This window comes from Larus michahellis, chromosome 5, assembly GCF_964199755.1.
Source record: "Larus michahellis chromosome 5, bLarMic1.1, whole genome shotgun sequence".
In the NCBI taxonomy this organism is placed as follows: domain Eukaryota; kingdom Metazoa; phylum Chordata; class Aves; order Charadriiformes; family Laridae; genus Larus; species Larus michahellis.
Window position 1 is genome coordinate 14,013,662 of NC_133900.1, and position 24,030 is coordinate 14,037,691.

Below are 24,030 nucleotides of genomic sequence, written 5' to 3' on the forward strand. Positions count from 1 at the left end.
CAGCTAAGATGTATAAATTTGTCTGTCTACGTGGCCCTTACTTCTTCCTGAATGCTTGAACTTGAGAAGTTTTCATCCATTGTCTTCATGGGGCAATTTTGCAAGGAGGTCTCACAGATGGGGAGCCACCATTCCATAAAACCCATTTATTCGTTGTTTTAAATAGAAATTGATAATTTGCATTATTACTTTTACTATATCAGAAGCAGCAAAAACAGCTGAGTAGACTGTACAGTATCTCTGACATGAGAATATAGCATAAGCAATATTTGAAATGTTGCAGCGAGGCTGCTTTTGATTATCTTTGAAAAGTTGTGGTAACTAAGGGAGGCTCCTGAGAACTGGAAGGTTGCAGATGTCACTTCTGTCTTCAAAAGAAGACAGAAGGTCTTCAGGCTGGTCAACCTTGCCTCTGTCCCTGAGGTGGTGGAGCAAATAATCCTAGAAACAATTTCCAAACATGTTAAGGCCAAGAGGGAGACTGGATTTAAGATAGGGAAATTGTGTTTTACCAACTCAATAGCTTTCTGCAGAAAGATGATGGTGGATGAAGGGAAAGCAGTGGGTGTTGCTTCTCTCAATTTTAGTGAGGCTTCTAACACCGTCTCCCGTAATATCTTCATACACAAGCTGATAAAGTATGGCTTAGAAAAATAGACAGTGAGGTAGACTGAAAACTAGCTGAGCTGCCAGCCTTCAAAGGGTTGTAAGCAGCAGTAGGAAGTCCAGTGGGAGACCGATCACTAATGGTGTGCTCAGGGATCAATACTGGCACCAATGCTGATTAACATCTTCATTAATGACCTGGACGGTGTGACCAAGCTCACCCTCAGCGTGTTCGCAGGCAATGCAAAACCGGGTAGGAATGGGTGATATACCAGGTAGGTGGTTGTGCTGCCAGGCAGAGGGACCTCGGCAGGCTGGAGAAATGGGCCAATGGCAGCCTCATGAAGCTCAGCAAAGGGAAGCACAAAGTCCTGCACGTGGGGACGGATAACCCCAGGCACCAGCCCAGGCTGTGGGCTGACTGGATGGAAAGGAGCTTGGCAGAGAAGGACCTGGGTTTCCTGGTGGACAACAAGTTGCCCACAAGACAGCGAGGCACACTCATGGCAAAGGTGACCAATGGGATCCTGGGCTGCATTAGGCGGAGCATTGTGAGCAGGTCAAGGGAGGTGATCCATCGCCTCTGCTCAGCACTGGTGAGGTCACCCCAAGGGCGCTGTGTCCCATTCTGGACTCCCCAGTACAAGAGAGAGAGAGGGACATAGTGGAGCGAGTCCAGCGAAGGGCTGCAGAGACGACTAAGGGACTGGGAGCATCTGTCCTGGGAGGAGAGGCTGAGGGAGCTGGGACTGTTCAGACCACAGAAGAGAAGGCTCAGGGGGGATCTTACTGGTACCTCTTAGGCAGCAGTAAAGAAGATGAGCCAGGCTCTTCTCAGTGATGCTCAGTGACAGGACAAGAGGCAATGGGCACAAAGTAAAATACGTGAGATTCCATTTAAACACAAGAAGAAGGAAAAAAACCTACTGTGACGGTGAATGCTGGAACAGACTGGGGAGTCTCCGTCCTTCAAAAGTCACTCAGAACTCCCCTGGGCACAGGCCTCCTCTAGTTGCTCTGAGCAAGGCGCTCAGTAAATATCCAAACTTTTGGATATTTACTTTTCTGACATATAGCAAACAAGCACATTTTTGGCAAGCCTGTTCAGAAAATATTGTATAAATGCATGAGTAATTACTGTTGGTGACAGAATCTCCATACTCCGCTTGATCACTTTTTCTTTACTTGTATTTTTACCTATCTAGACTAGATTTGTGCAAGTCATTTTGAATTTAATGGATAATGTCTTTAGAAAGAAAATATGACTGTTTCCCTAAAATAATGCATTATAACCATAATGTCTGTGAGAATTTGCACTGATTGCCTTGTGACAGGTTGGAGAAAGTGACTGAGTCCTCCTGAATCACTTTGAACTTGTCTATGGCTTTGGAATTTTTCCTGAAATCTTTGCTGTAGATGTTTCCACAAACCATGGGAAACCGAAATTCTCTATCATGTGCATTTAGGCATGTCATTTTCCAGGGAAAAACCTGACATAATAGCATCATGTTCTTGACTTATTCTGCCAGTGTCCACCATGGTAATGACTTCTTGTGGACACATGATTTATACATCCAATTCAATCACATGAGCAATCCTATAAAAGGTGCATATTTTCATAAAAGTCTAATAGGGGTAAAAACCTCATAGGGCATTTTAGCATGAAACTGGAAAATGAGTTGCTGTAGATATGTAATCTCTTCTGCTGAAGTCATCGTAACTGGTCTGTGGGATCATGAATGCCTATATCTTTAGGAAATTACATTTTATGCATTTAGGAAGGTGATGTCTAAGGAGATAGAAAGTATATGGCTGTATAAAATAACATGTAGATTTTTGAAGGAACTATAAAATATTAGCCCTTTGAGTAGGAAAGCCCTGTTTATCATGTTATCAGGTCTTGTGCAGGATAAAGTGTTTCAGTAATCCTTCTAACACTTTAAATATCTCAAGCTCTAGTGCTTTTAAAGGTACTTCCTTTGAAAAATTGTTAAGCTATACCAACCAATTGCTAGTTGGTATAAGTGAAGTTCTAACAGTGAGAAATATCTTTCTGATATGTATCAAATTGATTTCTGTTTGCTTGAAAGAGGTTATATGCCCTAGCAATTTTCACATTTTCTATACGTGGGGCATAGTTTTTTATGTGAAATATAAAAAGTGGCCAAAAATACATCAAAACATTTCTATTAATTCATGAAATTAAGAAAGCCTTTTTACATTTTCTCCTGTCACTGATTCCATTTGCTTTATTACTTTTAGCCTCTAGCCCACAAACTTGGTGGCACAATCAACAAACCCCTTAGTGGCTGTTTCATCTCTGCTCTATTTGATTTCTCCACTCTGAGTAAATGATTAAGTTTTCATGCATTGGTTCAACCAAAATCTATGTTCACTCAACCACATCCTTTATTGATTACTTCTACTGCAAACAGTAGGCCAAGTGTGATATACATAATTGGACAGTTGTCAGGGGATGTGGGTGTTAACAGTCCTGTTTTCCCAATTGGAAACTGGAATCACCTTGATACACAAATATTCTGCACTGTTTCATTCTCATTCCTTGGACCGAGGAGTCCTTTTCCTCAGAATATATGTTTTTAACTCTCAAAGGTCTGGTTGAATGGATTTAATGATTATACCATATAATATGCTCTTCAAGTTGCACCTGTGCACTGCATATAGAAAACTAGAAAAACTGGAATTAATATTTGTCTAACACTTTAACCTTGTCCTTTAACTTATATAAATCATATGCTGTATTTCTGTGGGGAAACATTTGATTTTCTCTTCTTAGGAAAAAAAAATAGATTTAAAAAAATGTGTTTCTATTTCTAAAATTTAGAAGCCTTCTGACATTTGGTAAATGTTTACAGTACAGTATATTTAATATTCTCATGATATTAAAATACGGAAATTAGGAAACTTTGGTAAATCCAACTCTGCTCATTGACAACTAAGCTTTACAGGAGCGTATTTCGAGCATGTTAGTTTGCAGTGTTTTAGCATCCTTTTGTAGCAGTCTAGCTCATCTCAGTCACGTACAGATAATCGCTACAATATTGTAAATTTTGCAGCCATGCTTTGCTATGTTTCCTGTTCTGTGGCAGGCGCTACCCTGTTATAATTACTCTGATATCGTAAGACAGGGAATTGCAGACTTCTGACAGGTTTTAAAAGCACATATGCCTAATAGTTTATAATAAAAACCATAACGTAAAGAAACGCCAGTCAGACATTTGCTGCAGGAATATAACTTGAAGGTGTTTTAAATTGGTGAGAAAATAAATCAAAATTCTTCATCACTTGCAGTAACTTCTATTTCTGTGAGTTTCTTAATTAAGACTGGGTTTTCTGTCTTGCTTGGCAGCTTGACATTTAGCATGCGACACTCCTACATTAGTGACTCAAGTTCATGGCTAATATTGAGGTCAGCTGCAGTAACACTTCAGCCTTAAAGGGAAAAAGAGCGCAGTGCCTTACCCACAAGCAAACCCAGATGTCTATCTTATATCTTGTAATCATGCTGCAGAGATCTTATATTGTTAATATGACTGGCTTTATTAAAAAAAGGAAATCTGCAAATGTTATTGTCAAAGTATGCTAGCCAATTTTCAACTTAGATGCAGCTGTGACCTCAGGTTGCTCTGATCACACTGGGATTTGGGGGTGACACCTGCAATCCACATTTTATAGGTTTGCCTGTGTGACTCCAGCAACCTTTGATCTGCCCAGTCAAAGTGCAGCATTACACTCAGGGAAAGGCTGTCATCCCCAGAACTAAGAGACAGGGACATTGTGGAGCCGCTGCTGCACCACCAGGGTTCTGGAGCAAGAAATGGTAGCTCTGAAAGAGAGGAGCACAAAAACTCTTGCTGGAAAACTAGCTTTCTTATGGCTTTTCCCTATTTTGTCAGGATGTGAAGTCTGGCTATACTGAAAATGTTGTCAGCTGCTCAGCAGAAAAAAAAAATAATGGAAACTCCAAAACCCCAGTAAAATCATCACCTGCGTTTTCATTCTTGGCCTTAAAATATGGCACAAATGTCCTGAAGAAGAATTTTGTTTTATTTCACTCAAAGGATACAGTTCTGCTCTCAGAGGTTCTGTGTCTAGTCTCATTGGTCTCAGCACAGGTAGTGCCTAGACAACCATCTTGGAAATAAAGTGCAGTTATGGACGAGTCACAACAAAGTAAAGTTAGTTCAGAACAGGGGGATAGATCTCCAGCATTTGGTGAAGCCATCTCAGTAAATATTTAATTTTGTCCCTGTCCTTTGCTTCAGTCAGGAAAAGGTGGCTGAAACTATTGAGTACTTGGAAGAGTTTATGAAGGCTGCTGAGAACGCTCATCTAAGCCAAAGCCTGGTGGATGCATGTGTATTACTTGGGAATATTTACAATGAAAGAGTAAGTACTGGTTGTAGTAATGATGTCAAACAATTGCATTTGATTCTTGGTAAAAATCTGGGTTTGCATATGAATTTGATTCAGGTATTGTATCTTATAAGAGTTACCAAAGGAGAAGATACTGTGTGACTAATTAAAACGAGCCTTAAGTTTTGGGGAAAGTTAAAAATTTCACACCGTGTTTAACACACAGGGTTTTGTACTAGAATGGGTGAATAAAAACTCTGAATTCAGATCATGAGAAACTTCGTGTTGTGAAAAATCCGCATCCAAATCACTATTGGGGCTGCATGTGCCCATAAAAATTCATCAGTTAACACAAATGAAATTTTATTGTACTATACATTGAAATTTGTGCTTTTTTAAAATGAATATATGCTACATTACATATTAATAAGCAGTTTTTAATCTTAGCATGATTTCTTCTCCATGTTCTCTCAGCTAAATTTATGAAATGGGTGCTAGCAGCAAGTAGTTTGGCAAAGGTCTGTGTTGGTAGAAGGGCTTTCTCTTCTATATTCCTCCATCCAGCCTGATGGCTTTGATTCAGCCTGTTTAAACCAAGATAGGCAGTGACAGACAATATTAAGCTAGAGGTAATTAAGAAGCACCCCTTATCGGAGTTTCTGAGGTCTTTTGAGGTACGTCTTTCTGACCCATGTGCCAGTCTCTGAATTGTGCCTCTGGGGTGGACCCAGCAAAGGCAGCAGTTCTGTTGGCTGCCTGTCTGGGTAGTGGTTTCTGGGCTTACTCGGTCCCTTACCCCATCTAGAGATGCAGCACTTGCACTGCAAAACCTGTTTTTTGAAAAAAATTGGGTTTTGAAATCAAAATGGTTAAAAACATTACAAGACAAGTAAAAGATTCGTGCTGAGCCCTTTAACACCTATTTTAGAGATGAAATGCTACATGAAACTATTTAGATATAAAAAGTAATAAAAAGAATTCACTCTGCAGACTGGACAATGTGGAAATTAGGAAACACTTCACTATGAACAAAAAAAATAGAAATATCCTTTCTAAATCACCATTTCTAGCTTCCATTGCCTGTTTTTTTTGTCAGAATTTCTTTTCTGTGTGTAAAGTATTGAATTAGGATGCTTGCCTCTTTTCACTTACAATACCCCAAATTCCCCCACCCCTTTTTTTTTTTCTTGATTCCTCTTACAGAGCACTCCCACTACCAAAGTTTGTGGCCCATTTTTTGTTTCATAAGCAGTAGAAAAGTTTCTTACTCTGTAATCTCTAAATTAGCCTGCGAGCCTTCTATTTACATATGTTCTTAGCATAAATGCTGAATTTCCCATTGAAAACTAAGTTTTAAAGTCTCTAAGAACTTGCTGAAGTAACTTTAAAAAGGATCTGAAACTTAGAAGAGAGTAGGGTGATGTGATGCTGTGCTTAATTATTCTACTCCAAATATGAAAAATAATTAACTAAATTCTATTTAACTGTTTCTGCCACCATTGATAATAATTCTATGAGAAGTGATATTTTAAGAATTAACCTCTTTTTGGTTATTTTCTGAATTCTCTTTCTCATTTTGGAATTTGCTGCCTTGAACGGGGGTAGTGGTGTAAAAGGGAAGAAATGCAGTCACTTAATCTTATTAACTTACATAAAATATATAATTTAAATATATTTTTAAAAATCTCTTAAAGTTTTACAATTCCCTATTTTCTACACCATTTTTTCTGCGAGGTCGGCAATGTTTACCAAAACTGACTCCAAATAAACATTTCCTCTCTTGGATCACTGCCTGCTTGGTGTCAGCTGTCATCGCTGGTATTCTCTAAGTCATTATTAGGGTATTTTTATTCAACTGTGTACTTCCCCTGGTGATACAATTTGCAGTAGTACTGTCCTTCTCAAGGAATTAAAGATATCTCTATTTATATACAGATCTGTCCTTGGGGACCTTTAGTAAACCGGGGATATAACTTTAACTGTTCTTCCCAAAGTGATTTGCTCCTGCAACTCTTCTTTTGACTCTGATGGCAACTCAAAGTAGCTTCATGGCAAAGAAGTAGTTGAGGACTTTTCTTTATGTATCTCACATAAAAAATAGGTTTTGTTATACTTTTTTTTTAATTCCTCTTAATGTATTATCTGCTGTAGTTTATACTCCTTTTTACTGGATTCATGGCCGTTGGATTTCTGTATTCTGCAGGATAAAGAGATAAATTATGTGAGTTTTCTATTTGCGACAGTTGGCTTATATTTCTCCTACTGTTTCTCTTTTTGTGATTAGGAATATCCCTGGTTTTTGGTATACCCCTCTTCCCGCACTAATCTGTAGGTTTAAATTTCTGCTCTTTTCTGTGCTTCAGGTCCATCGTTTCATTATCCTCTGTTTTCCATTTTTAAGATTTCTTTTCTAAAATTTAGTGTCACAATAGTAAATTAGGACCTTTCCTCCCGCAGATGTGTTAAACTTAATGAAATTATAGTGATAATTTCTAAATGGCCTGGCCAGAATCAGTATCAATACTTAGCATTGGTATACTTAGATTTGTATGTTCAAAATACTACGCAGACAACCAAAAACCAATTTGGTTCCTGAGAAAGATATAAGCAGTGTTATCTGGATTTTAGAGATTAGGAAACGGCAAGGGAGAGTGATTTGCTTAGTAGCACGGCATGAGTCATTTTGTGGGCTGGCCTCTCAGCTGCGACATCACTGAGGTGCCAGAGGAGCAGGCTCTAATGTCAAGGTAAAATACAGGTGACTACAAGTAGTTTTTAGAATTCTTTTCTTTTTTTTTCTCTTCTTTACAAGGGGAAGTATAATGAAGCATTTGAATATTTCAGTCAGGCTTCTGAGGCTGCAAAAACTTTAAATAATTTGCCCCTAGTGGATGAAACAAAGACTTATTGTGGCATTGCGAAGGCTCATAAACTGATGGTGGCATTTAACAGCCATATAGAAGCAGAAGATCCCGTCAGCCTCAAGTACCTGCTGGCATGGAAGGAGAACAGAAGTGACATGTGCACTGACCCTCTTACAGTCGGTAAGACATTGGTTATGAAACACATTAGTGCTGTATTGTCCTCAACGGTTAAGTCATTTTTCTTGTAGAGTTTTATTGAATTATTTCCTGCGTTTAATCCTCCTACTGAGTGGAGGTTAAATTTACTCCTTTGTGTGCTTATTTTAAAGGCTGAATTAAATAGGTTTAAATACAATATAGCAGGGGGAAACAAATAGTTGTAGTTGCTGAGGATGGTAAGTTACTTTTTTCAGTGCTATTTTTCAAAACATAGTAGTTACAGGCAAACAGTGATGTATTAGTTTAGTTAAATATCATTATTTTAATCTTCAATGAAAAAAATAACAATAATCTTCATTTGCAGACAGTGTTTCGAGTGCATCCAAAAATAAATTCTCTGTTACTATAAGTAAGAATTAATTTCTGCTTGACATAGCGGACAGTTCTGAATTCAGAAGAACATGCTTTTTTATTTTTGGCATCCTTATACTTGACATGGGAGGGGAAGGAAAAAAAAAAAGCAACTCTGATTTCTTCTTTGTGTTTCCTTGTCTCAGATAAAGAGTAGAGGAGGACTTTGTGTGGAGTAGACCTCTTTCTTCATGGGTTAAATTTTCCTTACTTTTTTCCTCTGTACTATATGTTAATACAAGACAAACTGAATTATGCATTATCTCCAAGTATTGATAGTATTAAACTGTATTGTACTGGGGAAGGAAGAGGGATAAGTCTTCTCCACCTTAAAACTTTCTTCTCTGCATTCCTGTGGAGAGTGTGAATCTGGAGTAGAGTGGAAATAAATGACAGCTGGGGCGAAGTCATAATATGGAACTTCAGAGTTACTGTGCCCAAATTCCCTTGGTTATCATACTCTCAAGGACAAAGAACCACTTGTCTGCTGTTTTCTTGTGTATCTTTTCCTTTCATAGAATTGGAACAGTTAAGTATAACTTCAGTTGTGAATTTTATATATGAAATAAGCGGTTAACAGCCTGGTAATTGAAGATGTTAAAGGTTTAAGAGGAGCCAGGATACTGGAGGCAACACCGGAAGCAACTGAGAGTTGTGGAAGGAGGGTATTCATTGGCATGCTGATGTGATAACAAATTAGATAGCGCTGTTTAGAGTTACAGTGATGGTAACAGGGCAATTCTTTCTCGACGATAACACATTTCTTTTTCAATTACTATATATATATATTTATGATTTTTGCCTCAGTAACTGAATATCCAGCATACTCCCAAACAGATTTTTTTAGGCTGGCAGAGTTAATTGGGTGTGTATCTCCTGCAAGGGATAGTAAGTTGCTAGACCTGTAGTGCAGATGCCAAGAATTCCAACAGAGATGGTCAAAGAAAAATCCAACGTCAAGTATTTTTATATGCATTTCATGTGAGGATCATTAGTTGTAGCTGATTAAATAGGAGGCCAACAAAAATAAACAATGGCAACAGCAAAAAAAAGAGGAGCCCCAAAGAGACAGGATGATCTTTGTATCTTCAACATGTATTTCACTTCTTGCACCTAAAGAGGTTTTCTGTTCAGCTTTTATACATTGCTTTCTTCAGCCGGTTGCAAAACATATCCTGAAATGGTATGTGCCCCTTTAAGCTTGAGCTTCATGCTCCTCTTTAACAGGACTTCAGGGATAAAAAGAGTATGATTAGAAAAGCCCTTTATGTCCTGGCAAGCATGGTACCAGAAACAAGTTCTGCCTGCTGAGATTCTCTTCCTTCAGTATTTCTGCCTAGTTTACCCTCTGTTGCTTTCAGTGTTAGAGTTTTCATTTTAGTTCCAGTTAACTCCAGGAACCCTGTGGCTACTGCATATTTAGCAGCTCTTCCAGTTCAATATCATTCTTCTCATTAGTGCTCCAAGCTTACTCTCATGATACCCAGATTACATCCAGGAAAACATAGTGTCACACTGTCAGCACAATCTGTAACATTCTTCATGTTTTGTGTGCCAAATCGCTCGTTAGTACTGGCATTACATTTTTAATATCTTTGTCTGGCAAAATGTGACCTGGCACCAATTCAGTATTGGGATTCACTGGCTTTGAGTTTCAGGTGCAGCCTTTATCCTACCTTCCAGCAGAATGTCTGTGCATCCTATGATGGACTCATCACTTTGGAAATTCCTGCTGTGATAATAGAACAGTATTTCTAGCTCTTTCAAAGACCTCAACATCGATAATCTACTAGATTTTTCTCAGCCTTTTTGAGGATAAAACAGCTAAAGACAAGATACAATGGTAGTTCTTAATCTTCAGGGGAATTTAATGAAAGGAAGAAGGAAGGTAGTAAGTTTTTATTTCTAATCGTTCTGACTGAATAATTTTTGTGACAAAAAAAAAAAAAGAGTAGTTTCTGTATTCTTAGGCTGGTGGAGGAACAATGACATTTAAATTCAAGTACTGCCATACACCTTATGTCTTTCAACCAAGTCTTATTTTCTAAATCAATCATTTCAATAACCTGGCAGGAAGAACCATTAATTACTCAATTTACCTCAACATTTATTAATAAAATGGATGTTTTGACCAAAGTTGTCATGGACAAAAGGGATAGGATTGTCAGAAAACAGTGTTTGTAAATGCAAAGGAAAATGTATTTCTATCTGCTGTATTTGACTCAGTCACCTGACTTCACTTACAAGAGAGTTATTTATGCCAATGTGAGATGCCACTGCAAGAACAAATATGTTTTTATTGATCTTTTTATGTTTAGTTAAACGTATAAAAAAATAATTATCAGCAGAATCAGTAGGCAAACAGGCTTGTCGACTCCACGTTCAAGCCTAAAAAGGAACCCACAGTATGACTAACATTGACCGATGAGAAAATATTTCACGGGTCTTTCAATAAATAGACTCCTGACTTGCCACCTTCTAGAAGGGAGAATAATAATTGAAGGTGCTGAAGGCAGGAAAATTTTGGATCATATTTCAGATATTGATTACATGAAATGCTGACCAGGAATTGTGGTTTTCTGTGAGCCTGGCAACTCTCAGTCCAGGTCATTGCATCTGGCAAGGCTATGCCTCAGCAAGAGGCCTTGGATGCTTGAAATCATTTAAGCACTTAAAGAGTAGACTTAAAATGTATTGTCTTCCTCATACTAAAAAGTCTTTGATTGTTTTCTTGAGAAATGTTATGTGCTTTTGACCACAATTTAGATTTGCATTTCTCGACTTTGGAGAAGTTTGCAAAATTGACACATTTTACTCTAGGTTTTCTGTGTTTGTTTTGTTGTGTTTTTTATAATAGTTACAAATGCAGCATAAGTGGTTTTCTTACCCATATCATCAATTGTGAAGACTTAGGATCAATGGAATTATCTTGTACCATCAACTTCAGCATGATCAGGACTATTTCTCGCATTCCACACCAAAGCAGTCTTCAATGTGATTTAAAATGCATGCACCAGCTAAAACTATAGCTTGGAAAATACAATCCAATGAGCTTCTGTTCTTACTCCCAAATATGTAGTCCTTCAGTATTCTTTATCCAGCTCCCTTGCGCAGATGTATGAAATGGTACATTCCATAATGTGAATGTGTCCTTTTTTGTTGTGTAAAAAGTTAAATTGTCAACCTACCGATTCACATTTTTAAAAGCTCTTTAAGATGTTTCGTAGTCATTTTCCTGTAAAGGGTGTTGCTAGCACAAAATTGTTAATGTGTTGAAGAATAGAGATTTTACCAGGTGCATTTTAGATTGAGCTTGTGTGGGACTTTGTCATTCGCTAATAGAAGGATTATCCCTAAAGAATGGTAAAGTCAGAAGTGAGATATGAGATCAAAGATTACACTAAAAAAATTCTGTTAACATTTCTCTACTGTAACTCACCACAGCCATGTAATTTATGGGCCATTTTGGTAATACTGTCCAACAGTAGAACAGTCTGCTTCATAATGTGATAAACTGCTTTTTTTACTGTCGCGTCTTTCTGAACTACACTAATTCCAGGAAAAATTCTAACATTACAAATCTTGTCTTTCCCTCATTAATAAATTACGTCAGTTACCTCAAATGCATGCTAATAAAACTGTTATGCTATGGCACTGTACCCAAAATGCTTGACTGCGCTTTAGCAAATCAAAACCAATCTTCATCAGGAATGTGCATTATAAATTATACTTTGTATTTGCCTAGTAAGCATTCATCAGTGGTAGCAGATTTTTTGATCTGAGAACGTTTAAGAGAAAGAAAAGGTAGGGTGCACTAATCAAAACTACAAAAATAGTCAGTCTTTGTACCTTACACAGCTGTACATCCTTAAAATAGTTCCTATATGATGTCAGCGGAAAGGTAGAGGCTTCTGTCAGCAGGTTCTTTTCACTGCATATTTCATATCTAAAACTCTGTTATAGATTTGGGCATATCGTGATACTGATGTGGGACTACTGGAGTTGTGCACGTGCATGCGCTGCCTCTGTTGGTGTGTCTTTCAGATTGTTTGGCTCATTTATTATTTAAGAAGTTCTATTCTGCAGTTAGCATGTACAGAAGGCTTGTATGCTTGCATGGTGACTGAAATTAGCATACAGTCTTAGTATTTTCTTTTAACAGGTTTCTTCTTGATAGTATATTAGTGGGTTTTGTAACTAACTTGTTGAGTAAAGATAATTAAAATATAAATGCTGTCACTGACAAAGTAGCTAGAAAGAATTTGAACAGGCCAAACAGATTTTCTTCCCAAGTACTGCTGTGAAGAAGATGGGAATGATTCAAACCCTCATTTTGGGAGGTAGAGAGCACGCCTGTGCCTCCCAATGACCTGCTGGACCCCTCCTCACTCTCAAGGGTCTGTTCACTGTGCCAGAGTCTGGAGATAGGATCTGTAACGGGCTCTGCTTCAAGCTCTATATGCTTATGATTTATGTCAATAGTGACTTATACAAAGCGAGTGTTTGAATACATTGGTAATATGACCAAAAATAATGAGAAACAGAAAGGATTTTAGAGGCAGATTTTGTTGTTTTCTTAGGAAATACAAATGAACATGAAATAAGGGAATTATACACTTGTTCACGCTGTTAAATAAGAACCGTGATTTTAAATCATGGAAAGGAAGTGTGTGACCAAGTACAGGCTCCGAGGCTGTCCCTGTGCCAGAGGCACAAAGGCTCACGTCTTAATAACCATGTTTCAAAAGTAGCTCAAATGGTTCATGCATACTGCTGAAATTCACAGGATGGCTTCTCTGCATTTTTGTGGGGTTTATCAAATAGAATAATTTGCTCACTTCTGGAAAAATACAGTGGTTAGAAATGCCAAAATATATAGATATAGGAAAATTATTAGCAAAAAAATGAAGGTAAAGGTGGTTCTGTCATTATTTCTTTTTCCTTAAAATTTTCTAAACTTGTACTGGCTCTTCTTATTCATATCACCTAGCATTCATCAGTTGCTGAATTTTACCTTATCTCACTTTTAATTTTAAAAAATCTCAGTCATTATTTTGTACTGTTGTACCTTTGATATTAATGCAAAATACCTTAAGTAAATGTTGAAAAACAGCATACTTACATATAGATGTTGATGAGATGGAACAGGTGTGTTTCAGAAAATTGGCTTATGTGGTTCTTATGTTTATTATTATTATTATCTTATTATTAATTGGTGTTTATTTTTTAAGTCTGCTTAGTGATATACTCTGATATTTGTAGAAAGTGAGAGTAATTATTGCTTGGACTACAGAAAGAATCAAGTGTGAAGAGAAGAACTGAGGGTGACAGGGAAGGTTTTCGGCACACTGTGATCATTGGCCAGGCGCACTACATTCTCAATGAAGAGTCTGAAAACACCGTTTAAACATCTATGACAGTTTTGCCATGAGTGCAGTAGCTTGTCCTGTTTATTGCTGATGGCTGAAGTTTGTCTGAAAAAAACATGTCAGGGGAGTGCTGGTATTCAGTGCTCTTACACTTTGTACAAATGCACTATCCAGTTTTGTTTTCTTTTTTTTCCTGTGATTTCTTCTTAAATACTACCTTAAATAATTGGGAATTGCTAGACAGGATCAGATGTAGGCCAAGTCTGTGGGTTGGCAGTAGCAGGTTTGAGAGGAGGCTGCACGCAATATTTTAATGTTTAACCATGGAATACTGTGTTAGAGGTTTCTTCATGGTCTTTGCCAAAGGTTGGCAGTTCTTGTATGTCTAAGTGGTGTTATAACTTCAAAAAGTTCACTATCATCCTGTCTAATGTGATTGTGAGTGTTCTTTTCATCTGCATCTTAACCAGAGGAGAATTTGGATCTCATCTAGATTTTTCCTCCATCTGATACTTTCAATGGAAACATCTAAATCTCCCTATGCATTTGCTTTAGACACATCCTGTGCTAAACATTGTTGGCATCCAGCTGTGTTTTCTCAGACAAGCTCTCTAGATCAGCAGAAAATGGTTCCCTAAATAAGGTGAATTGTTCTTTCTTGTGGAAAAAAAATGTTGGAAGTGGTGCTCAAACTGCAGTATATTGTCAGACCCTTTAGTGTAGCTTTATGCACTGAACTAGTGTAGCTTTGTGCGAGGCACTGTCAGTACTTCTACAAACAGTGGAGTTCCTTACCAGTTTAAAAAGTGAAAATTCTCAGGGCAAATGCTCAGTCTTGCTCTGATTCTACAGGATACTTGAATGGTGCAAAAGAAATTGAAGCTTTGCTCAACCACATTAGGTAACTTCTGGAGAAATCCTTGATTTGGAGGCACCTAGAAGTTTTAGGTTTGCCTGCAGTCCAGAGCATAAGAAATGCAGCGTCAAGGAGAAGAGTCATAAAGCAGAACAGCTGGCTCCTGCTGTGCTCTGGCAGTCCCCTGATGGTTGCAAGGCCAAAGAAGGAATAACCAGTTGGCATGCTTTGAAGTGGCCCTAGGGCTTTTCCGCGTGTGCCCATCATCGGCCCCTTTCCTTTGCTGCATACATGAGCAGAGATGTCTCAGGTGGTTTTATACTCTTGTTCTCAAAAGAGAAAATTGATCTTCAGAAAGAACCAAAGAGCAGGCTTTTATGTTTTTGTTTAATATTGAGAAGGTTGTTGTCATTTAGGCTTCATAAAGAACCCCTTATTGGTGCTGTCTGCAAACATGCCAACTGAGAGAGATTGACCTCAGGCCAACATGAAAACAGTTCTCTGCTGCAAACCCTTCCTTACCAAAAGCTTCCCAACAATCCTTGGACATGGAAAATCAAAGCCAAGACAAAGAAACTGTATTCAGTGCATACTTTCTGTAACAGAACCTTTAGGTCATCTCAGGAGTCACAGTCAATGTATCAAACACCTTCCTTCTCCTTGGTCTCCCAAGACAGCTTTCTTTTCTGCATCTTTGAGGGGTGTTTTTTCTGAGATGCCTTCCCCTGCCTAGACATGTCCTTTTACGTTCCTCTTATGTTTAAGTAACAAATTGCTATTTTTATTAATACGCTGTGGTCTGAAGGTGGCCAAGATTTAAATTATTTACTATTTAGAATGAGTCCATCTGTTTTAAAAAGTGAAGTGTCATACTTCCACAATTAATGTATTTATGAAAACATATTTCTTTTGTCCAAAAATCCACTTCTCTTTTTATTCTTTTCTGTAATCATCAGGAATATTTGTGATTTTTTTGAACAGTTTCTGAAACAGTTCTTTTGTTTTTTTTCCTCATCCTTCCCTGTCTACTTCTCTTTTGTTTTCTCTCTTGTTCTTCACTTTATTATTCTCTCTCCCTTTTTGGCCCCACACCTTCATTCCAACCCCCAAATTTATGTATGTTTCTGTCAATGTTCAAGGAGCGTAAGTCAGTTACCTCTATACCCAGTAGCTAGCATCTCAATCTATACCTTATCAGGTATATAGTTCGTGCTTGTAGTAGAATCAATGGGAGTTTTTTAAGAGCGGTGTTTCAGTTTTTTCATACTTACCATTTTGGCACTGTTCTTCATGCTCTATGGTTTTATTATGTTGTGATCAGAGAATGCACGGGAAAGAATTGTACTTCATATTGAGTATCTTGGTAAGTTGGTTAATAGAAAATTGTGAAGTATCAAAATAGCCTTTAAAGAGATCTTAATCACCTATGTGAATGGATTGACTAAGTTTAAGTATACAACTAGGTGATTAATTAGCTTGAAGATCCAAATGTGCTTAAGTAGATGACCATGCCCCCAGGCTCATCCACTTGTTTCTACTTACTCAGTTAAGCATTCAGTATTATCTGCAATACAGAATATTCCCATTTAAAGGCTCGTACAAGTCTTGCCACAGAGCCAAGTAATTATACAGTATTTTTGTAGTGTGTCATATGAGTACATCATATTGAACGTGCAGCTACTATCCTATAATACTGACATTAATAAGTATCAGATAGAGTAATTGATCAGGGGAGGCTAATTTGAAATTGTTCTGAGTCAAAGTTGTTTTCATGTTTTTTCCACGGTTGCTACAGTGTTTTAATTCAATCCCTTTTCCTAAAAAATCTGGCATATTTTTTAATTTCTGAGATGTAGCTGCAATGGATGTTAGTCAAACACAACGTAGCTGGTGTCAGTTCCTGTGGGGAATTAGTCTTCTGCAGTGGTTTTTGAAATGGGAACTGCAAGTGCCCAGTACCTCTCATATCTAAACCTTATGCTTATTCATATGCTAATCATAATGTCTGTGAAAGCCAATACTCAAACCGTGTCTTTTTCGTGAATGTGTATTTCATATTGTCCGATATTTACAGACAATTACAGACTGATTGTGTTTATGCATCGCAGCTGGTCATCCAAGCGATAGTACTGTGCATTCAACTCATTGCTGATATAAAATTGAACCTGTAACATGGAGGATGAGTATGGCACATAGTAGTCTTGCTCAGCTCATCTTGTGGACCCAAGGAATTTGAGGCATTGGAACTCCAGATCATGCCCCTGTAGCTGGTGTCAAGGAAAATCGGAATGTTATAGTTGGTAGGAAGAAGGAGGGGAGAGGGATGCATGCTACGTGGTGTTGATAGTTCTGGCATATCCATTGATTTCTTATCCTGGGTGCAGCACTTGCAGCCCTCTGTTTACCTTACACTTGTGTTCTCCTGATGGACAATGTCACTTCAGGGTGCTGTGGAGCCCTGTCCTTTGACTCCAGAACCTTTCAATCTGTTGAAAGACGTCTTGAGATGTGTTATTCCCTGAGAGTGACTTTATCCTCACTGGTACCTCTAGCTCAGTTTTGAGAATAATATTAAATGAAATTATATTTTGTTTTATTTTGTTGATATTCATACAAGTATGTACACTTATGCTACAGTAAGAAGAGAATTGAGGTGAAACATTGATGATTTTAAGCATTCACTGATATCAACTGATATATTAGAGGATAACTGGGTTTCTGTTCTTGTCATCTCTTACATATCTTGAAATGGCTCACAGTTTATGTAGGGGAAAGCAATATTTCAGTTGCTGTGTTAGAACTGTTAGTAATTACAGCAACAAGTTAGCTGTGATTGCCAGGAAAAGATTGTTCAGCCTAATGACTTTGAAATTTGATTTAGATAAATTTAATTTGGTTTTAGTTCAAAACATTTCTTTTTCTCACATACTTGGATACTTTTTAATGATTATACTGCAATTATATTAGCTGCTTGGAAAGTGGATGTGCATGTGGAGTATATGTACATACAGAGAGAAACTGTATGGCAAAGAGGAAAATGTTGCAAATGTGCTAAAAATTATGGACCGAATACTGCTTTTTGTTATGCTCATAAAATCTTGTTGATTTGAGGGGAGTTGCACAAGTGTAACCGAGCAGAATTTGTTGCTTTTATCTGAGATGCGTTACCAAAAACTTCTAGGTAAGCAGAGGTTCAAATAATGGGGGGAATTGCTAGGTTTGGTATTCATTCTGAGGAACATAACCTAGGTAAAAGGGAGGTTCCGATTAAAGGTGTTCAACTAAACAGATTTTAGTATATTATATTTTGTATTTCTAAAGCATGTTGCTTCAGCATTGGTGTTGAGAAGCACTGGAAAATATATTACTCACTAATCATAGTTGTAGTATGTTTAAGGAATGATCCACAGAACTAAAATCTGGAAGATGCAGGAAGAGTTCTAATACTCTTCCTTAATATTTTTCCTTAATAGGAAAATACGGGGTTAAAGTGGACTATTTTTTAAGCAGTGTTCAGTTGACTTGCTGTGTGGGGAGAGACTTGAGCAGTCCTGGCTAATGACTTGTAGGTACTGAATCCTCAGGTCTCTCAGGTGGTTTCACTCGACCAGTTTCAGCAGAATGATGAAAAGGTTGAGATAAAATAAACTGACAGTTGCTACTCATCGCAGGCAGCAAGCTGTACCCTGGCAGATGAGACCCTGGGAGCCCTCTTTTTTAAACAAAGGCTTTCACTGCAGTGAGCAATGAACTCCACACAAAAAGGGAAAGGAGAGAGAGATTGGCAGCTGGTGACCGACAGGAGGAGGGAAAGGAGGGAAACTGAGAAACACAGCAATTGTTGGCTAATTAGAAGCCATTCCCACCTACTTAATACCAACCCATTAAGCAGAAAACACTTTTCATCTTACTCTCGCTGCTACACATGACATTATACTCCAATCAATACCCTCCCACTGGCTGCCCCACTGCCCACAAATGAATACATTGCAGTTCAAGAATGCAGTAATTGAGTTGGGGCAGTGAAACTGCAGCTCGCAGTCGAGATCTTTCTCTGAAGATACTAATGCAGTGTTTGTGATGCTTGGATAAAGAAATCAAATCCCTATATTGACAGCTGTCAGCAATTGGCAAATGGACGAAGTCAGCAATCAACCATTTTAACCTTTGATTGAAGAGACAATAAGTGTTTATTTTCAGAGTGTTTTTTTCCATTTGAGTAAGAGATCTAGGGTTTTTACACCTAGATGTTCAGATTTTCCAGGGCATTTTGAACTCTGATCCTTGGTTATACCTACAGAGTGTATATATATATATACACGTCATTATGTACATGTAACAGTACATCTCTATACCAATACATCTCACAGGCTTCCCTGTTTTCTGGAAGGTTTTGAGGTATCCCTAACCTTTTAAGAGCATTTACAGCTGCTTGGGTTTTGGTGGGTTGGGTTTGGTTGGGTTTTTTTCTGTTTTGTAGGCTACATATACTGGAGCTATTTTTTAATTTCATTTTAAGTCCTACTATGATTTTTAGGGGTTACCTTAAAATGTACAGTTTGGTCCACAACAGTACGTTGTGCAACGAATCCAGGATCTTACATTTCTATCATTAGGATCTTACATTTAAGTTCTACGTTTAGATTCTTGCAACATTTTTTTCAAATTAAATCCCCTGTTCCCCGAGCCATCTGGAGTTGGTAATACTATGCACAATCTGCAGCATAAAGTGATACTGTGCAGACCGCAGTATAATTCCTTCTTCACACCGGTTTTGTCACCACAGAATCAAAACAGCAGGACACTGTTACTCTCCCTCTTTGGTTAGACTGAGGAAGACATCAGTGTAAGTCTTCTGGAAGTGCTGGAAGGAGATTCCAATGCAACACGTGACATCTCTCCATCCCTTTCAATTCCAAAGAGAATTGAGTATCAATTCAGGAACTTAGATTCCTTACAGTGCAAGTCTGAAACCATCTTTTCAATGCAGATAAATTGTGTACTGTGACATCTGATATTTGCAGCAAGAGACTACCATCATGTGTGCTATTCATTGTCATTATAATATGTGGCATAATAATATTATGGCATTTCTTCAGATGCTGTTTGCTAAACTACTTCTTACGTACATAATTGTATAATGTGTTGTTAACTTGCCAAGCTGAGCCTTGAACCCTTGAGTTTGGCATTATGGATGTGCAATAAGGTAGCTACTACTTGGGGCACTCACGTTTTAGCAGCTTATCTCTATCCGAGTAAGAACAGTTAAAGCTGAGTATAGTCAATAAGGCTGACACAGTAGCAAACGTTTAGCATCTTTTGAAATTGTAAGCCAAATAACAACAAACTGCTACTTTGTTGCCTCTTTCCAGTTGTAGTATAATATTTTAAGCTTATTAGTATAATTAGCATTAATTTTCACTCAATTCATTTGTTTCTCAATATTGTAAAGCACTTTTCAGCCACCCTTTTTATGTATGCTCCCTGGGTTTCTTTAGATATGTGTTATTGACAGCCTTAGAAAAAGATTTGTCTTCAGTACAGTCTGTAAAGAGGAAAGAATCATCTTCTGATGGAGAAAGCTGGAATCTTCACCACCTGTGAAGATGCAGGTACCCAGGACATAGGAGTTGAATATGATAAGGCAGTGGGACAGCGGTTTTAATTACTTAGAGATACTTGGATAGGACAAACAAAGCTACATTCAGATTTCACATAGGTACAATCTGCCTTTTAAAACAATCTGGTTCTAACGTTTGTTTCTGTAAACTATGGGACTTCGATTCATTTAAACACAGAGGTGTACAAGTTCAGTCTTACTTTGACTAGATGCCAGTTAGAAGGATCAGAAGCAGGCTAGGGAAAATGTGGAGAGCAGTTGGCAGTCTTTCTGTTTCTCAGTGCCAAAGCCTGTGGGGTTAATTTGAAGATACCCAAATCACCTTGGCAGCATCATCTCTAGTCTTTTCCAGAACTGGAATTTAATGAGCCAGGACAATAAACATAGGATCCTAGAAAAATAGTTACGGAAGGGACTTTAAGAAGTGGTCTCCTCCAGCCCCAATGTAGGAGCAACTGTATTTATGTAATTTCTAAGAGAAGTTTGTGTTGCCTCTTCTTAAAAAATATCTGGCAATGGACCATCCACAACGTTCATGGACAATCTGTTCTAAAGGGTAAAATGATGCAGAAAAATGAAAAAACTAGGAATCTTTTCCTTTATGTCTGAAGTTGTCTGTAATTCAAACTCTATATCTGTTCTACTCAATGAAGACTTCAAATTCATTCCTTCCATCTTTGCAGTAACTATGGAGAAAGGAATTATCTGACACATGCTGGCATTTCGCAGAAAATTTTATAGCGATTTTTTAAAAGAATGATTATAAAGATTACTTAGTCGAAGTATTACTTAGATGTGTTGGAATGTAGTTCCTCCTTACGAGCATGACTGATGGAAGGGGATAGAAAGAAGAAGCAAGGATCCTGTCTCCTTAATAGTTATTTTCCGGTTATATTGTCCAGTAGGACTAGTCCATATCACTCAACTGAGCACAGTAGATTGGTATCCACTCCCAAAGGGCAGGAAGAACAAGGGCTTCCCCAGCAATAAATAGACCAATGCAGAGGGAAGACTTGCTATTTAATCTTAAATGGTCTCTCTAAGTGCTGGGAAGCTTTGTTATTCAAAGTCTCTTACATAATTCAGGACTCTTCTCCTTACGTAAGTTTCTAAAGCAGGAAAGCAGCTAGATTTCTGAATTCATCTTACTGAGTTAATCCACTCATACTTCAACTCTTACTAGAGATGCAACTGAACTCCTTATTTATGATTAAGGATGTTTCTTCTAGAAACCCAGATGTGAGATATGAACAGTCTCTTTATCCACTCTAGACTGCATGTTTTGATACATCAAAAACCACACTCTGATTTTTCTCCAGGTTCAGAGTTCAGCAATTGAATTCATATCCTCAAATAAATAAAATCACAGTACTGCTGTGTGCCTTCACAACTCTAGATTCTCATAAAGCTGTACTGAGTCCTGTTCTGCCAGTCTTCTGTAAAGAGAAATCCAAATACTTACAAGCCAAATGGCTCATCTGTTGAGCCCTTATCTAATGCTTTTATTCCCTTTTCATCAATTCTTTTTTTTTTCCTCCCATGGCAACTTAATTAACACTTTTTTTTTTCTGATCTCGTGGCCCCTTCTAATAGTCTTACCTGCAATAGTTCCCTAGCTCCAGATTCTCAAGTCAAGTTCTTTTCTAAATATCACTCCTCTTTCTGTCATAACTAAGATTTAGCCTCTGTTAGTAAGAGCTTCTTACAGAGAAGCTTCTGCCTAAGCTAGAAGCTGGTAAGGCTATTGTTTGCATAGGACTCATTCGTGAAAAAAAGTCTGAGGCTATATTTGTGTTCTGCAGAAGTTATAACTAAGGGAAGAGAGTACAAAAAGCATCCGTCTTCAAATAAATCAAATGATCAATAAAACCCACTCAAATTCCATCCAGCAAGCATTCTGCTCAAGGAGACACTGCTTCAGGAAAATGGCTTCATCATAGTTGAACAGAAAGAGTATCCTGTGGAAGCAGTTATGGCCAGGCAGTTAGTTGGTCTTCCATACGTTCTTTCACTCCAGGTGAAACAGAGGTGTGTTTGATTTTCTTTTACCAATTTCGGTCATCTCATTCTGCTGTGAATGCCGTGAATCCCCCAGATTGATAGATGGAGCCTCTCTAGAGAAAAAGGGTGTTTCTTTCCCCTACTTATGTGTACACCAAGCACTGCAGAGACACATATTGGTTTGGTTTTTATATTGTGAGATGCCACTGTGTTTGGGGATGTTTGAGAGATGGGTGTTCCTAATAGAAAGAAAAAAGAAAATTGTCTATGAACATCGCCTGTTGGCAGACTTAAAATGAGATATGTTGTGCATTATTGATTTCCATAAACTTCAGCTTTGTGTTCAAGTCCTCATAATCATTGAGTCTTCAGTACCTCTAGAGTAGTAAACATTTTCCAATATTTGTCTCTAAGGATGCATATGTGGGACCTGCTAATGCCCAACAACTGTTTAGTCACGTTTAGTTAAGGGGAAAATGTTTTTTTCCTGACCTTGTAATTTCTGTGTACACAGAACTTTGTGGTCTAGATATTAAGAAGGCTGTTGCATTTTATTTAGACTAGACTGAGGTTTCCTATGAGCCCAAGAATCTCAGTCTCCATGGAAAAAACAAGGGCTTAAGAGCTTCTGAAGTAATCATTACTTAGAAGACTGAAGGATTGTGCTCTGCGGGTTTCTGGAAACAGATGAAAAAAGTTTCCTTCCATCAGTGTTGTTTTAATTGTGATTCTGAGGTGTCAGCAGTTAATATATGTTTGGTTGCTGCAAGAGTTAGCTGACACTTCATTTTTTATTCAACATTGTTAATGACAGTTTTCATTTAAAAACTGATTAGTCATTCCTTCCCCCCCCCAATAAATTCAGTTTGGTTTCTGGATTAATCCTGATTCTTTATAGTTCTTTCCTTATTCCAAAGTTGTCTCCATTGGCTGATTTTGGTGCAGTTCTCCAGGCTGTACCTCCAGGCTGCGCAAAATATATATATGTGTGTGTGTGTATATATATGTGTGCGTATGTGTGTGTTTGGTAATTGCCTAGGTGGTAATCGTCCTGTTTTTCATACCTACCTGAGACTTACCAGGTTCTTTCATGTTTGCTTTGCTATACACAATTTTATTTCTCTAGTTTGAGATTGTAGCCAATGTTGTATATGCTAAAAGTAAGATTAACAAATCAGTATTAGCAAATAATAAAAAAATGGCCCTTAGAAAAATCTCAGATTAAGCCACAGGGGCTCGGTCTCAGGAGCTGCCTCGAAGGGTTGGGTTTAGCTGGCTGCTGGTGGGTGTCTCTGCACAGTGTACCTCTCTGTATTGGTACCTCTCTGTGAGATAGAAGTGAGCAACCCACCCCTGTTGCAAAGTCACTCTTTTTTCCCCATTTTCCTGTCAGATTAGCGGTATCGTAAGCAGAAATACTTGAAACTGCAAAGCATGTTTTTAAAATCATTTTTAAGTGAAATACAGCCACTAATGGTAATTTTTTACGTATTGCATGTCACTACAAGGAAACTGAGAATGTTTCTGAACCTTCAACAGCAATCTTTCTGTAAATTTGAGATTCTATTAAATATAACCTTAAGGTAATTCAGAATTTCCTGGCTTTATTACGCTCACTGAGGGGATAATTGCTGTTATCATTTAACTGTTTTTACGCACAAATTCCTGGTAGAAACTCAGCCTTGATTACATCAAGTGCAGTTTTATGTGAGAATGATTGCAAACTTGTACCTGAAAACTGGATCTGTCTTGATAATCAGAGAAAAC

General features: G+C 37.9%; 1 protein-coding gene across 13 annotated transcripts in view; it reads left to right on the plus strand.

Annotated features, from left to right (window-relative positions):
* The window catches only part of TTC29 (tetratricopeptide repeat domain 29), a 279,336-nt gene that overhangs the window by 218,628 nt on the left and 36,678 nt on the right, over window positions 1–24,030 (plus strand). For 11 of the 13 annotated variants that reach the window (XM_074588974.1, XM_074588976.1, XM_074588977.1 and 8 more), the window contains 2 exons: window positions 4,893–5,016; window positions 7,796–8,027. In XM_074588974.1, the coding sequence (XP_074445075.1) occupies window positions 4,893–5,016; window positions 7,796–8,027 (356 nt within the window). The remainder of the gene's footprint in view (window positions 1–4,892; window positions 5,017–7,795; window positions 8,028–24,030) is intronic. The other 2 variants (XM_074588986.1, XM_074588985.1) reach the window with 1 other exon arrangement.